The 15,328-nt window shown below is 38.6% G+C and overlaps 1 protein-coding gene across 1 annotated transcript in view; it reads left to right on the forward strand.

Moving 5' to 3' along the window:
- acer2 (alkaline ceramidase 2) overlaps positions 1 to 15,328 on the forward strand; it is a 16,761-nt gene extending 1,433 nt beyond the window's left edge. The window contains exons 3-6 of the mRNA XM_084931429.1: positions 2,312 to 2,453; positions 3,531 to 3,668; positions 11,770 to 11,907; positions 13,080 to 15,328. Coding sequence (XP_084787555.1) covers positions 2,312 to 2,453; positions 3,531 to 3,668; positions 11,770 to 11,907; positions 13,080 to 13,263 — 602 coding nt within the window. The 3' untranslated portion in view covers positions 13,264 to 15,328. The remainder of the gene's footprint in view (positions 1 to 2,311; positions 2,454 to 3,530; positions 3,669 to 11,769; positions 11,908 to 13,079) is intronic.

The raw sequence follows: 15,328 nt of genomic DNA on the forward strand, positions 1-15,328 counted from the left end.
CTGTTCATATTCACTGTCTTCATAGTATAAATATAGTATTTGGCATTGATAAATGTATGACTAATCCATACTTTGTGTATTAGAGAGCAGACAGTGTTTTGTTATTTATTTATTATTTTTTGTTTAGGTTTTACAACATTTGTTTATGGAGAAAAATATCTAATATCTCACACTCTCATGTCAAGTTTTACCCAAGACACGAAAACGTAACAGCCATATTCATCTAAATATATTCGAACTGAGTTGATCATCGTTACTGTCATTGTGCAGATGCCAAAAGTTATCAAATTTGAAGCTAAATAAGGCCATTTGAGGTATTTTTACTGCTGTCAAAACGGGTCAAATGAATGTGTAAGTAAGGGTTAAGGGACTGAGTAAATAATCTTTACACAAACCAATTTAAAAAAAAATTGTGTATTCCTGTAGGACTTTATTCACAGCAAAAAAATATTATTTTTTTCCTTTATTTTTTATGAGAGTAAGCAAAGTATCTGAGGGGTTTGCACTGTTAACTAGTACAAACCAGAAGGTTAAAGTATGTCGACTTGGTCTCTAGGCAGTTACGATGGACATTTAATTTGAACTAGTTTCTAGGTTTTAGACCAAAGGAGTGATCTGTATACACTTGTACTGCAGTGGCACTGTTGGGGTGCACAATTTCTCAGCTGTGGCCTCTCTCACCATCTTTAGATTGATTTTGAATTCATTATGTCCCATTCAATATTTAGGCCTTTAATGGTGCTTCTTCATGTACACAGTTCAATAGAGAGCCTTTCCCCATTGATGCTGTTTTGCAAACGCTCGGATTGCCCTGTCAGCAAAGATAACCCGAGAGCAACCCCACCTCTGTTCCAAGGAGGTGACCTTGGTGGGTGTCCGGAAAAAAAAAGTAGTTGAAAAAGATTTGCATAACTGTCAGATTTAAAGAACTCGAGCTGGGTGTTTTCCTCTGTGGCCCATGTGTGGTCCAATGTAAAGGGAAATAAACGCAGTCTCCTGGCTTTGTTGGAGCCTCTCAGACAGTTGAACATTCTTGGTCCATACCATAAATCCTTATCTGTGTATCTTGGACTGCATCCATTTGCAGTTATAATGAACTTTGACTCGAATAGAAAAGCAAGCCTATAGTTTCTAGTTCAAAAACAACATCCAGGTCCTTAGTTTATTTTTAGAACAGGCTTTTCCCTGCAGCACGCCGTGTAATAAATACTCACAAAGAAAACGGCGGCCGTTACAACTTATGTCTAAAAATGTGTAGTTTCATGCATCGGTTAAAACACTCTACTCCAGCTACATGACGCGCAGCTGGTAACACTTCCCGCAAGACGAGCTGCCCGAGATTCACTGAATTTACAGAAAATGTTACATTTTTGTGATTTATATTGTTATCGGGACGATAGAATTCTTATATCGGGATATGAGATTTTGGTCATATCGCACAGCCCTACCCCTCACTGAGCTGAAGGCAACATATTCATATCCTGTCAAGTCACAAAGAACCTGGATTCTACTTTTAGTTTTAATGGAAAAAAGGACCAGTCTTAAAAAAAGAGCTATTTTTGCTTTTTTAACCATTTCATCTTTACGCAAATATCTGTTATATCCAACTAACACTCCTTAGTTAGCCATTTTTTTCTTTGCTTGACTGATTATGAAGTAGCTGCTGATTCATTTACATGAATGCTTCTTTATGTCTTTTATTGAATGGCTCATTCTCATGCCTAGGTTGAGAACCATGACAGGTTTTCACGATTAGTAACAACTGAGTAGGAGCAACATTTGATAAGAAGTCTGCTGAAATGTTGCACCTGATAATAAAAAGTCTGTTCTACCGTGATAAACAAGGAGGGGAAAGTGACTGCTGCATCTCTCTGCAGCATTTCAAGGCTTCATTTCTAAATAACTTTGCAAATTAAAGGCCAACAAAAGAGGCCTTTACATTCACTGTAACACAATGACTGCCTTTCCTCATAAAACATTTGGCAAACATTTGCACAATAACTTGAAACCCACATGTTTAGCAGCTTGAAAACGGCCTCCAAAGTTCCCATCGTAGATAACAGCCGGTCCTGTTTGTTGTGTGATGATTGTGGCGTTCCAACTGTGCTCTGTTTTTCGGTTATCGTTTTGAACTCGTCGTTTTAGAGGGGGAGCATTTTAACTCTACGTTTGCTATTCTCAGTTATGTTCTGATGTTATAAAAGAGAGAGGGAGCACGTAACAAAACACAGACTGTCTCATTTATCCTGCCCTTTGAATACAAAACTTAAGCATCTATCACTGTCCTTCTGTGTCTCTTCCTTTCTCCAAGGTATTGGATCGACTTATTTTCATGCCACCCTCAGCTTTCTTGGCCAAATGCTGGACGAGCTAGCCATATTATGGGTGCTCATGTGTGCCATAGCCATGTGGTTTCCAAAGAGGTATTTACCCAGGATATTCAGGAGGGATCGGTATGTTGATAACAACAACTATTATTATTTTTTTTATTATTATTATTATTATTATTATTATTGTAAAAAAAGAGCTTAAACTATGTGCATGTGTAGATATGTAGTCCTGTGAAAAACTATTTACTCCTTTCCTAATTGGGTTTTCTTTTTCTGCAATATTTGGCACAATAAAATGTTTCCCATCATCAAACAAAGTTACAGTCTTTTACATCACTTTGGAGGAATTTTGGCCCTCTCTTCTTCTTTGTTTTAATTCAGTCACACTGGAGGATTTTCGAGCATGGTTTAAGGTCATGTCAAAGCAACTCAATCAGATTTAAGGTGCAGCCCTTGTCTAGGCCACTCCAAAACCTTCATTTTGGGGTTGTTTGAGACATTCAGAGGTGAACTTGCTGGTGTGTTTTAGATTATTGTCCTGCTGCTTTTGAGCTCATTTAGCCTACCGGTACTTCATTTTGTCAGACAGGTTCTGTTTAAGTGATTTCTTAATTCAGAAGCTCTACCAGTAATCAGGCCTGAGACCTATCCGTCATGCTCTTAACTCTTAATTATCATTCAAGCAGCTAAAAGTGTTTAGCTCTGACTGGAATTATTCACAGCTGGTGGCATCTGATGGTAGTGGCAATAATTAAGAATAAACACTAAAGCAGATACAGTGTAGGTTTGTCCCGTGCAAGGCAGGACAAACATTTTTTTTTCCACATGGTCAAATATGTAGCATATGCATTTAGTACATTTAGCTCACTGTTGTCACATGATATCTCAGCTGCTGTGACACTCCTGTTTAATAATAGGCCTTTCTAAGATAGCTGACACCAGTAAAAGCTGCATCACATGTCTTTACTTCTCCTTGCATTGTCACCAAGCTGTCACAGCTGCTTGCTCTCACTTCAGGCTGCTACTTGTTTTGCCCAGCCTTTTGATTAGAGCTGAGCGTGTTTGTTATGTGCACCTTAAGTGGGTCATAATAATTTCTGGAGCACATCTGAGTCATCCAAACACTCCCTCTGTATTTTACAATCGTGTTCATGGAGTATTGCAGCAATATCTGTCCGTTTTGTTCATTAATCCATCTAGGTCGAGATTCAAAGTGGTCATCGGCATCTTATCAGGGATCACCACGGGGCTGGCCTTTGTGAAACCTGTTGTCAACTCACTGTCACTCATGACTCTGGGAATCCCATGTACCGTGCTGCTCATTACTGAGCTGAAAAGGTAAGACGGAAGAGTATGACTGTGTGTTTGTTTAAACAGCATAGATGAGTGTAAGTAGCCGAGTAGGTTTACTGAGTAAACTACATGGACTATGTATCAAATGTGGACATGCTCTGAGCGTCAAAAGAGGGAAGACGATGCAGAAATTTTTAAACCTAAAGTAAGTAAAGTAAAAGTTTATTTTTATAAACCCCTTACAGGAAGCAGGTAGTGAATCTGTTGGCTGATTTATAAAAAGATGTGTGATTGTGCAGAAGTCTGTGAGAAAATGATCTTACTGCTCACGCAACTTATGACCACATGTTCCTAATGGGTTTATGGTCTCAGCCACTAGTTTGAAGTCTCATTTAACACAGCTTGATGTTTATTTAGCAAATTATGGTGCCTTCCTGAGTGTCTCTCATGATAAAGCAGAGTATTTCTAAGGGCCTAGTTATGTGTGCAATGTCATAGTCATATTCTCAATCAAATCTAACCCTTACTAGTCATGTCCAGTTGAAAAACACTTGCAAAACATGCACTCACAAAAGATCACTGCCAAAAGGCTTAAAATGTCACTAAGGGCCACATTTGCTCAGTGGGGATAGTATCACAAAAACAAACCCCTGGAAGTGGAAAGCTTTGCTCTCTCTCTCCACTTTGAAATCCTGTCTCAGGCTACGTCCACACTAATGCGTTTGAAAACGCAGTTTTCTCTCCGTTTTGGCCTCCCGTCCACACTGAGACGGCGTTTTTGCTCATGGAAAACGCAGCGTTTTGGAAACGCTCTCAAAAACGCATACATTTGAAAACGGTGCTTTCGCGTCGCAGTGTGGACAGCGAAAATGGAGACTTTCTAAAATGATGACGCATGTTAGTCATGTGATGCAGTCATGTGACCAATTAAACTAAGATAGTGTAGGGCATTGTTGTTTTGTTTGCTCTCAATTTTGACAGCCCCATTAAAGATTAATATCAGTCTGTACATGCTCCAGATAACTTTTCTTCAAAATTTTTAACTCTCACTCGCAGTTGCAACGTTATGCTTTTGTGTTACTCGCAGCAACAACTCCACCTCATTGTTAGTCCATTTAAAAAACTCGGTGCTTTTCCTCAACATTTTGCTGCAACGTTTCAAAGAGCCGGAAAGTAAATAAGCGGCAGACAGAAATGAGGCAGGTCGAATCTTCTTGCGTTTCACACATGCGCAGTACTGGAACGTAAGCGTTTTCGGCCGTTTCAATGTAGGCACGCAACTCTGTGAAAATAACTGAAAACGCTAGTGTGGACGCGGAGCGTTTTCAGATGAAAACGCCGTTTTCAATTCTATCCTGGCTAGTGTGGACGTAGCCTCAATCTCAAAACCTCCTGAAATTTACTCACTCTGATTGTCTTCCAGCTTAATAGGTATTTTGGTTTATTCTTATTGTTTTTATTATTTTATTCTTCTTGTAACATAATTTCCTTAAGAATTATTGAAGTATTCTGATAACTCTTCTGTTTGGGTGGTTTCGAGTGCACACTACTTCAGCTGCAGGAAAGTTGATAGAATTTCACTATACAGGCTAACTTTTCTGTTAGGAATTTCTGGGGATTTCTAAAATATGTGTGTTAAAAGCTGAAAACTGCTCTGCGTTGCTGGAAAACGTAACTGCCCGTGGCATGCGCTGTATGCGTATTGTACTAGGCAGCTATTGTCCCCCTCCCTCTGACAGCCTGCTTTGTTAGAATAAAACTGTAACTTTCACTAACAGAAATATGAGTGGCTCTGCTCTAAAGCAGCTTTCTGTGGTGATGAAGACTCTTTTTCCGTGAAAGTCAACGCAAACCATGTGAAGTCAATGATTTAGTTCTCGTTCACCAACATAACCGAGTCTCACTTAGAAGTGAGAAAGTCCAGCAGTGCTGAAACTTTGGATTGTTTTGTATGTTTTGGTTTTATGCAATCACGTTACTTAGCACCCACCTAAATGTTGTCGTCTTCTATAGTGACTCACAGGATGGCTGTAGATCAGGGCTATTGGCAGAGGTTTGTTTGACGGAAAAGGTCTGGTATGCGCCCAACTGGAAATAACATTGGCGGTAAATAAGAAGCGACTGCAGCATCAAAGGATGTAGCATAAATCACAAAGAATGAATTTTTATCAGCCCCAAATAATGTAAACCAGCAGTCCTCTATGAAGTCTCCAGCTTTGTTTCAGTCATGCCTTTATAGGCAGGGAAATGTTCCAGAGTTGATGCATGGGAAGTATGATAACCTGACTTATCAACAATGTGCTTTATCACCTCTTTAAGTCTTGAACTGTTTAAATAACAGAAGTCAAATAGTGAAGTCGGTGCATTGTTAACATGCCACCTTTCACCTTTTTGTACTGTCTGGTGTGTCTGTTCCAAACTTATTATGTGGAAGAAAGTTCCTGAAAGCACACCAAGCCTTTCACTCTGTTTTTCTGCGTGTTTGTGTCCTTAATGCTTCCTAGCCGTCACAGTAATGTGGACGTATGTTCCGTTGCTTCCGTTTCCCATAACCCTTACTCAACACCATCAGTCCCCAAAATTCATCTATTGTTCAACCTGTTAGTAATTCTTCACATTACTGCCAGTGCCAGTCATCCATTGAAACTGCTTGTTTTTGTTGTTCCAAGTGTGAGAGAGTTCCTGTTGCCCCGACTGATGGACTTTTGCCCTCAGAAAGGACAGAAAACTTAGTTGTTGGTTTCAATCCAAGTCAACTTTCAGGCCAGCAAGAACAACATGTTCTGTGAGTCAATTGTGAGCATGCAGAGGGTTTCTGAAATGAAAAGTATATAAAATTACAAAACTGGAATACTTTAATACTATTATAACTAGCCTGCAGCGTTTTTTCAGAGTGGTGTGTAGAAGAAAATTCCATCACAGACACAATTTTTAGTGACTGCAAAGTTACGTATGCAATGTACACTGAGCGTGATGTGTGAAACCAATGCAAATGGAGAAAATTGTTAGTATTATAGTAAGTTTTAAGATCTTATTATGAATTTGATGTATGTGAAACAGCTCATGGAACATATCACAGTTAATAAGGTTAAATAGTAACATGCTTGGGGGAGGAAATAAAAGCATCCTGTTTCTGTCACAAGATTGATGTAGGCACCGTGAAGTCACCCACTGGTGTTTCGACTCCACATATTGAAGCTTCAGTGTTATTTATGACCACTTTATTAGGTATACCTTTCTAATAACCGTTTTCTTTCAAGCAGAGGTTCCGCCCTGTACTAGAGAGGTTTTATTTTTATTTATTTAACCTTTAGTCCCATTGAGACTGAACGTCTCATTAACAAGAAAGACCTATTTTATTTGTGGCAAAGATTCAACAAGGTTCAACCAAGCAATTTTGGTCCGTATTTAGGAAAAAAAAAAAGTTGTTCATCAGCTTTGAAACGATCCACAGGAATGGGAGTCGCTGAAACTTGAGTGATAAATTTAATTAGTGTCCAGCTTTGTGTCACGTATGTCACAGACCTCTGTTTTGTACAGTCGAGTGCGAGGAGAGTCACATCAGGGCTCCACCCTTATCTTTGCCTCCCACAATTATACTCCTCAGATTCCCCAGCACTTTCTCTCAAAGCAGAAGCACTAATCTAATGTCATGTATCTTATCTCACATCCTTCTATAATCTCCTGGCTGATGGGCGCAGTTTTCCAGATATCCGGCTATGCAGTGACGTTTTTGTCAACATATATTTGCTGGCAGGAAAGGGCGTTGGCTCGATAAGAGTAATTTATGTAAAATATTTCAGGCCAACTGACTTGATGTATAAGGTTTACAACAGAAGTGAGCATAGTTCTGTCCATATGATGAAGTAAGCAGTTCAATATTTACTCTTTCTTTTCTTTTTTCTACTAAATAAGTGTTTATTGGGGATTTCTTAGAGATGATTCTCATAGCTGCTCTTTGCTGCTGCTTTATTGCTCCATGTTTATGATTAAAATGACACATTTTTTTTTTACCTGTTTACTGAAGCATATACTAAGCACAGACTCACAGCTTTCATTTGAGGGTATCCACATTCAGATTGGATGTAGGGTTTAGGAGTTTCAGCTCCTCAACATGTGCCACCCTTTAAAGGGGCCAAAAGTAATTGGACAATTGACTCAATTTCATTGGGAGGTGTGGGCAGTTACTGGAGTTGATTTGAGGTGTAGTTCTTGTATTTAGAAGATTTTGCTGTGACCAGACAGTAGACAGTGGAGAGCTACTTGGCCTTGTTTTCAAAGGAGCTCTCCGTAGAGGTGAAACAAGCCATCCTTAAGCTGCAAAAACAGAAACAGAAATTGCTACAATAGTAGAACATTGGTGAATGATCGCAGAATCATTCCCATGGTGAAGAGAAACTCCTTCACAACAGCCAACCAGGTGTACAATACTCTTCAGGAGATTGGCCTTTTGATATCCAAGTATACCATAGAGAGAAGACTGTGAAAGTAAAAACAGAGGGTTCGCTGCAAGGTGCAAGCCACTCATCTCCCCCAGAAAGACCAGATTGGACATTGCTAAAAATCATCTAAAAAGCCAGCACAGTTCTGGAAAAACATTCTTCGGACAGATGAAACCAAGATCAGAATAGAGTGGTGAGAATGATGACAAGAAAAAATTATGGAGAAGGCATGGAACAGCTCATGATCCAAAGCATACCACATCATCTGTAAAACACAGCGGAGGCAGTGTGATGGCATTGGGGTGCATGGCTGCCAGCTGCACTGGGACTCTAGTGTTTATTGATGATGTGACACAGGACAGAAGCAGCCAAATGAATTCTGGGGTGTTCAGAGACAAGCTTTCTGCTCAAATCCAGCTAAATCCAGTCAAGTTGGTTGGTCGGTGTTTCATAATACAGATGGACAATGACCTAAAACATATAGCCAAAGAAACCCAGGAGTTTATTCAAGCAAAGAAGTGGAATATTTTTGAAGATCCAAGTCAGTCACCTGATCTTACCACAGTCGAGCATGCATTTCACTTGTTGAAGATTACATTTTGGACAGAAAGGGCCACAAACAAACAGCAACAAGCAGCTGGTTGCTGCAGTAAAGGCCTGCCAGAGCATTAAAACGGAGGGAACCAGCATCTGGCGATGTCCATGATTTCAAGACTTCAGGCTGTCATTGCCAGCAAAGGGTTTTCAACTAAGTATTAGAAATAAACATTTTATTTTCAGTTATTTAATTTGTGAAGGGAATGTGTTAATAATGTATGTCATTTGAAAGCGCTTTCCCCCATTGTTCAGTAATGTTTTTTATCTTGCTAGACAGCAAGCGAGTTTGTTTGTTTTTGTTTTTTTAAATGACGCTATCCACAGAGGTTGTTGTTGGGTTTTTTTGCACTGCATGTCATAATCTCTAATCTGCCAAGTCTGAAGGGCACGCCTGTCTGTCTTTCAGAGGCTTGTTATTCAACTGAAGCACTATGTGCAGCATAATTTCTATTAGGACGTCACAGTGGCTCTAATAGCAGTGTTGTTTTCTCCCCCTGTACTTCCAGATTACTAGCCCATCTGTGCTTCTTCTAAGTTTTAATCGGTTACTGATCTTCCTGTAGCTCATTTTTCATCATTACAGAGTCTCAGAATAAGATTTCTTATATTCCTTTGGTAATTCTTTTCCATAGGGAACCGAATTGTGGAGATATACGGATAGAAACTCCTGTTCTATGGTCATTTTATGAACAAATTCATGCAGCTGAAGAGAAATAATCATTTTCCCCCAGTTTTGATTCAATGAATCAGAGGGTTTTTTTCTACCTTTGCCAGCAGTGCTCACAGGTGTTTTTCAAGTCTGTTTCATTGACTTTCTGTTTTGAGGCCTGTGCATTTTTAATGCATAAGCCCCCTTTTAAGCTTTCTTTTCTTGCTTTCACATATCTTGTCGTCACATCTTCACAGTTATCGATTAGTTTATATTTTTTAAGCACTTTGACACTTAAATTGTAATATAAAGACGTATAGCCACTCTTTTTGTGTTCTGTGATTAACTGGAACAATCAGTTTTTACAGTATTGATGACAATTTAATGACCCACTTCCCAGTGGGAAGATGCATCACTGGCCATCTATTTTTGTACTTCCTGTTGCGGTTTCATAGCTGTGACACCCTTTTTTCCTGCCTCTCTCTGGGCAAGTTATGTAATAGAGGCAGTTTACCAGTTCAGTTCACCAGCACACTTACTTTAAAATAAGAAATCTTTAATTCTGGTGTGATGGGTAAATTTTGCAATTTCTGTAGCTGTTGTTATTTTTAAATAAAAGATGTAGAAAAATAAAGATGTAGCACCATTTCTCACTGCTTCCAGGGAGTCATCCACTTCTGAACATACAGTATGCAGATAAATGTACGGGTCCACCGACGTGTTACATCTACAGGAATTGCTCGGCCATGGAGCTCCCAGCACACAGTTTTTGGGCTGATGTTAATGCCAGAAAAAGTCTGGAGCTCTGCAGTTAATGAGTCAGCAGAGCGTTTGCGACTTTTGCACTCTATGCCCCCTAGCACTCGTCAGCCGTGCTCCGTAACTGAGTTGACTTAATCCAGCGGTGGCATCCTATTACAGTTTCATGCTGAAATACAGTGAGTTCTTTAGAATAACCCATTCTTTCACCAATCTTTACAAAGTGTAAAGGCAGATTGAATGGCCAGGTGCTTGATCTTATACACCTATGACAGTGGGACTGAATGAAATGCCTGAATTCAAAGGTTAAGAGGTGTGGTCTAGTACTTTTGTCCATATAATGCAATGCTGGCAACCTTAGTATTCCTTACTGGCCAAATTCCACATTTCCACAGCCTTATGATTACAGTGCAAATTATATTAAATTAATTAAATAGGAAAAGTGTCGTGACAAATGTTACATTCATGGTGTCAGAGCTTTCGGAGCTTTTTCGCTTGAATGACTCCCACATTCCCTGAGACCAGACCGCCTTTATCAGTCAGTGTGATCGCAACTGACTGCTAATTAATCTAATCTCTGCTTTCACTGTCAGTGTAAAGTCGTTCATCTCTGCTTAAAAAGATTCCTGAGCCTCTGCGTGAGAGTGATGTTTGCCGTTTAGCTCAATCCGGATATGTTGCTGAGCTGGAAAGGTTCTGTGTCATCCATGGATTCGTGTCACCTTGAAACAATGGTGACTCAAAGGTAGAGGCTTCTTAAATGGTTTGACTTCATCAAATGCACTGACCTAAGGGCAGGTGACAAACTGCCAGTCCTGTATTGTCAGCACCGTTTAGTCACAGTCAGGCTTCTGTGTTCCCCTCTTTGTCTCTGCACTCTGTTTGGCCTGGCTCTGACTGGTGTGCCTAAGGAGGGCAAGACTAAGAATAGTTTGGCAGTGGCACTCTGGATTAGCACATCTCTCTAGGTCAGAGGTGTATCCATGAGGATATTTGTGCAGATAAATCTAGCTGGAGCAATCATCGTTGCCATTAAAATTGCTAAAATCCTCCTGCTTTTAGAGCACCAAAATTGGGCAAAAAGGCCAGTACGTCCTGGAAGCGACCGCGTGAGGAGGCTCAGAGGTTTTCTATAGGCAAGAAATACGATTTTCAGAAGTATTTTATTGATAAAAAGAAATGTAAACATGAGGATCAATATTTTAATGTTAGTTTGCTAAAACTGAGAAAATTTCCACTATGATTTTGTAGCATTTTTATATTACAGTGGATTAAATGATTATGTAAGTGAATGTCATTGGGAGAGTTGGCAGCTGAAGAGCTAGATATTAGATAATGGAGTTATTTTAAGACAGAAATGCAAACGTGTGCCTCAAAATAAATGTGGTAAAATAAATGTTAATGTTTGTCTGTATAGTCTGGATGTGAAAGAGGAAGAGGAATAAATGATGAATATATATGCTGCCCACAAGTGGCCAACGTGGGTTTAGCAGCAATGTACTTTACATATATGATTAATTGCATTTATTTTGTAAATATTTCAGATTGTTTCGAGAAAATCTGTATAATCTGTAATTCTAGGAAATGTATTGCTATTTTAACAAAATTGAACTGTTTCTATTTATATGCTGAATAAATCATCAAGTTGGTTGCATTTGTATTTTCACAGCTCACATTGTTCTTCACTGTGTCATCGCAGGTGTGAAAACCCACGTGTGTTCAAGCTGGGCCTGATCTCAGGGATCTGGTGGGCGCTGGCTCTGCTTTGCTGGATCAGTGACAGGATATTCTGCGAAGTGTGGTCATCTGTCAACTTTCCCTACCTACACTGTGCTTGGTAAGCTCAAAGTCGACTCAAAGTCAAACTCAGTGCTGTATAAGGTGTTAATGGTATCATTTATTCACAATGTGTATTTTATCCTGTGAGACTAAAAGGCAAAATAAGTGCTACAAGACAGTTACAGTTGCACTGTATACTTTTTTTCTTAAAACAAATGAATAAAAAATGTCAACCAGTTTTCATTTCAGGTGATTTATGTGTTTTATATGAGGAGGAATGGGGAGGGGAACTAGGCAGTAGCTTCAATAGACTGAAGGTAAATCAAACAGAAAAGAGGAATTTGAGAAATTAAGTCACGTGAAATAGAAATTTGTAAAAACCACCTTTCAGCATTAACTTGAATAACTTGTTTTCCGTATGACTTTATCAGCCTCTCACATCATTGTGGGGGAACTTTGGCCTAGCGTTCTTTACAGTGTTGCTTTATTTAATTGAGGTTTGTGGGTATTTATGCACAGCTCTCTTAAGATCATGTCACAGCATGCTGTCATGGACTTTTTTGAGATAAGGGACTTTCTGCTTCACAGAGTGAATGGGTTAAATGCAGAGAGGAATTTCCCCACGGGGATCAATAAAGTATACATTATTATTATTATAATTATTATTATAATGTCTTGAACTTTAACATGTGACATGCTAAATGCGGTTCTGAGATGTAGCTGTTGTTATTTTGCAATTTCTCTGCATGGTCTCAGGTGAATTGGCTGTCATTGTGAGAACCAATACCTGAATGTTTTAGACCAGCAAACTGTCAAAACTTCTGGTTTTATAGAAGTGTTCACACTTACTGGTAATTAGTTAATCAAGTGCAGTTGTTTACTAGAACCTGACTGTTACGTACCCTCTGAATTCCTATGAAAGCCATACAAGTTTGCTTATTTTAATGTTTTATTTTTCAAACTGCATAGAGTCCTGCGAAAACTTTCTTTTTTCACATGGCTGCAGAAGTAGTTGGAAAAATCCCAAAAAGTTGATTCTGTTCATCTGGATGTAGCGTTTTCAGTGGGAGAAACCTTTTGTCACTCATTCAAGTGACTTCTTCAGTCTCAGCTGACTGCAGGTTTCCCCAGATTTGTTTTAGGGAAAACAAGACACTGTTAAACTTTTACAGCTGTGCCTGTAAATCATTTCAGAGATTAGGCTTATTCATGATCATTTTGCTCTTACAGGCACATCCTCATCTGTCTGGCTTCCTATTTGGGTTGCGTTTGCTTCGCCTACTTTGATGTTGCTACCGAGGCACCGGAGCGAGGTCCCGTCATCATGTTCTGGCCCAGTGAGAAATGGGCCTTCATTGGTGTGCCATATGTTTCCCTACTCTGCGTCCATAAGTCTACTATAAAGGTGACTTAAAGCAACGCTGATGCTTCCACACCGAGACACACCATCTGTGACTCATCTTGCATCAACTGGTGCTCTTGTGACTTGAGGATATACGTGATGCACGTCTTGGCCGAACGAAAGGATTTTGGATTTGGCTCATGTTTATGCAACTCGGTCAAAGAACAACAGGTTGTTTTACACGATACACAACTACTCTTAAATATCAAAGCCAAGAAACCTTTACAGTGTTACAAACGTATCTCAGGCTTTGCATAAGAGGTATTTAAAATCTCTTAAGAGTTTAAGTGTTAGTATTTTACATTTCATACTTCTTTAAAGAGAAGATTTTCTACATTTTCTGGGAACTGAGAAAACCTCACTGTAAAGAGTTATGTTGCCTTTACAAGAGTAAAAAACATAGCACCTCATGAGTGCAGTCATGAAACCATGTTTAGAAACAATAAAGCACTGGATTTATTAACTGTGATTAATGCGTCACGCATTAAAGCGTCACGTTGCTAATACACTCAGCAAATCAACAGCAAGCTTTATTGGTTCATAAAATGTTACTAAAGCGTTACACAAAGGTCATTTATGCAAAGCTTTGTGCTGTACGCCTGCCCGCCCGTGCTTTCAGGCTTTTTTTTTTTTTTTTTTTTTTGCTTTTGCTTTCAGGCTTTTTGCTGAAAAACGTCAGAAACACACGGGACATTTCTGCTACAGATCTGTTCAGTTTTACTTTAAGGATGCTACTGTAATTTTTCTTTTTTTAGAATACTAAATGAGGAAAGTGTTTAATATATACCTGTATATATTTCCTAATTAAATAGGCAATAATACTCTCAAGAAAATAATACCATTCATATATTAGTGAATGACCAGGTACCTTTTTAATATTGGCACCCAATGTAGAAACCCAAAAATCTGAATGTGATGTGAACGTAGCATTTTAAGATATAATATCTACATTTATTTAATCAAACAATTAGCTTGCTTGTGTTTAGCCTCTAATCCCGAATGTTTTTTCTTTCAACCCAGACTTCTCAACTGACCTTCAGGGCTATTATTATTTCAAACTTTGTTTGGCCTTAAACACTAAATAATGGATTCCAAAGAAGAATGAAGGTGATTGTGCTTTGCAATTTTAGAAAATGTTTGGAAAGAAGATGCAAAACCATCCGGTATCTGCTAGCAGTTGTAGTCTTTGGAGGTATGATTTGTTAATTTCTCCGTCCAAAAGCTAAAACTTTAATTTTCTTTTTATTTGGCAAAAAAGGAAAAAAAATGCATACAGGATACAAAAGGGATGTATTTTGAATGCTGCAGACTAAATCCCTGAAACACAAAGCTCTCCAAAGCATTTTTTTTCTTTTTTACTTTGTTGGACATGTTCCTGAAATCTGCCTCTAGCCTTTTAACTAATATCATTTTACCCCTGTCCTCCCGCAGAGGACTCTGGGAACTCAAACAACCAAAATAACTTGTGCAATCATGAAAGGTCAAATGAATCATGTTTTACAAAGAAAACGAGTATTTTGGTGATATTCTGAAGCAATAGTTTTGTAACAACATGATGTATTTTCTTATTATAAACCGTTTATATTTTTCTACGTGAAGTGCAGCCAAAGGTGAAGGGGAATAATTTTGATAAAGCATTATTACTAACTTTGTTGATAAACATTTTTAATGTATCTTCATGAGAAGCCTTTTGGGTGAACTGACAATGGAAAATGTGAACAATGCAATGAGTACATAAAACTGTGCTGCAAATTATACAGGGAAACGATGACGGTGGGTTTGTTGAGTGATGATACTTGGGAAGTAAGTCAGTGAATTAGTATCAGATCAAGGACTTTGAAAGCAGCAGCCTCTTTCTGTCTGCATCATGAAGGTTGTCTTGGCTATGACTTAATGTGTTTTTATTAACCTACATGTATATAGATCTCAGCATTTCTCTGCCTGCTTTGACAGTGCAAATAAACTGCACAGAAATATTTATTTTCATTAATGATCCTTTTTTTGTAAATGAATATGTGTAATAGATTAGATAATTAATATATTATTTTATGCAATAAAACTCAATAAATCCCCCAAA

The sequence above is a fragment of the Perissodus microlepis genome, chromosome 6 (genome assembly GCF_051167445.1).
Source record: "Perissodus microlepis isolate ML-2025 ecotype Zambia chromosome 6, ASM5116744v1, whole genome shotgun sequence".
Lineage (NCBI taxonomy): Eukaryota > Metazoa > Chordata > Actinopteri > Cichliformes > Cichlidae > Perissodus > Perissodus microlepis.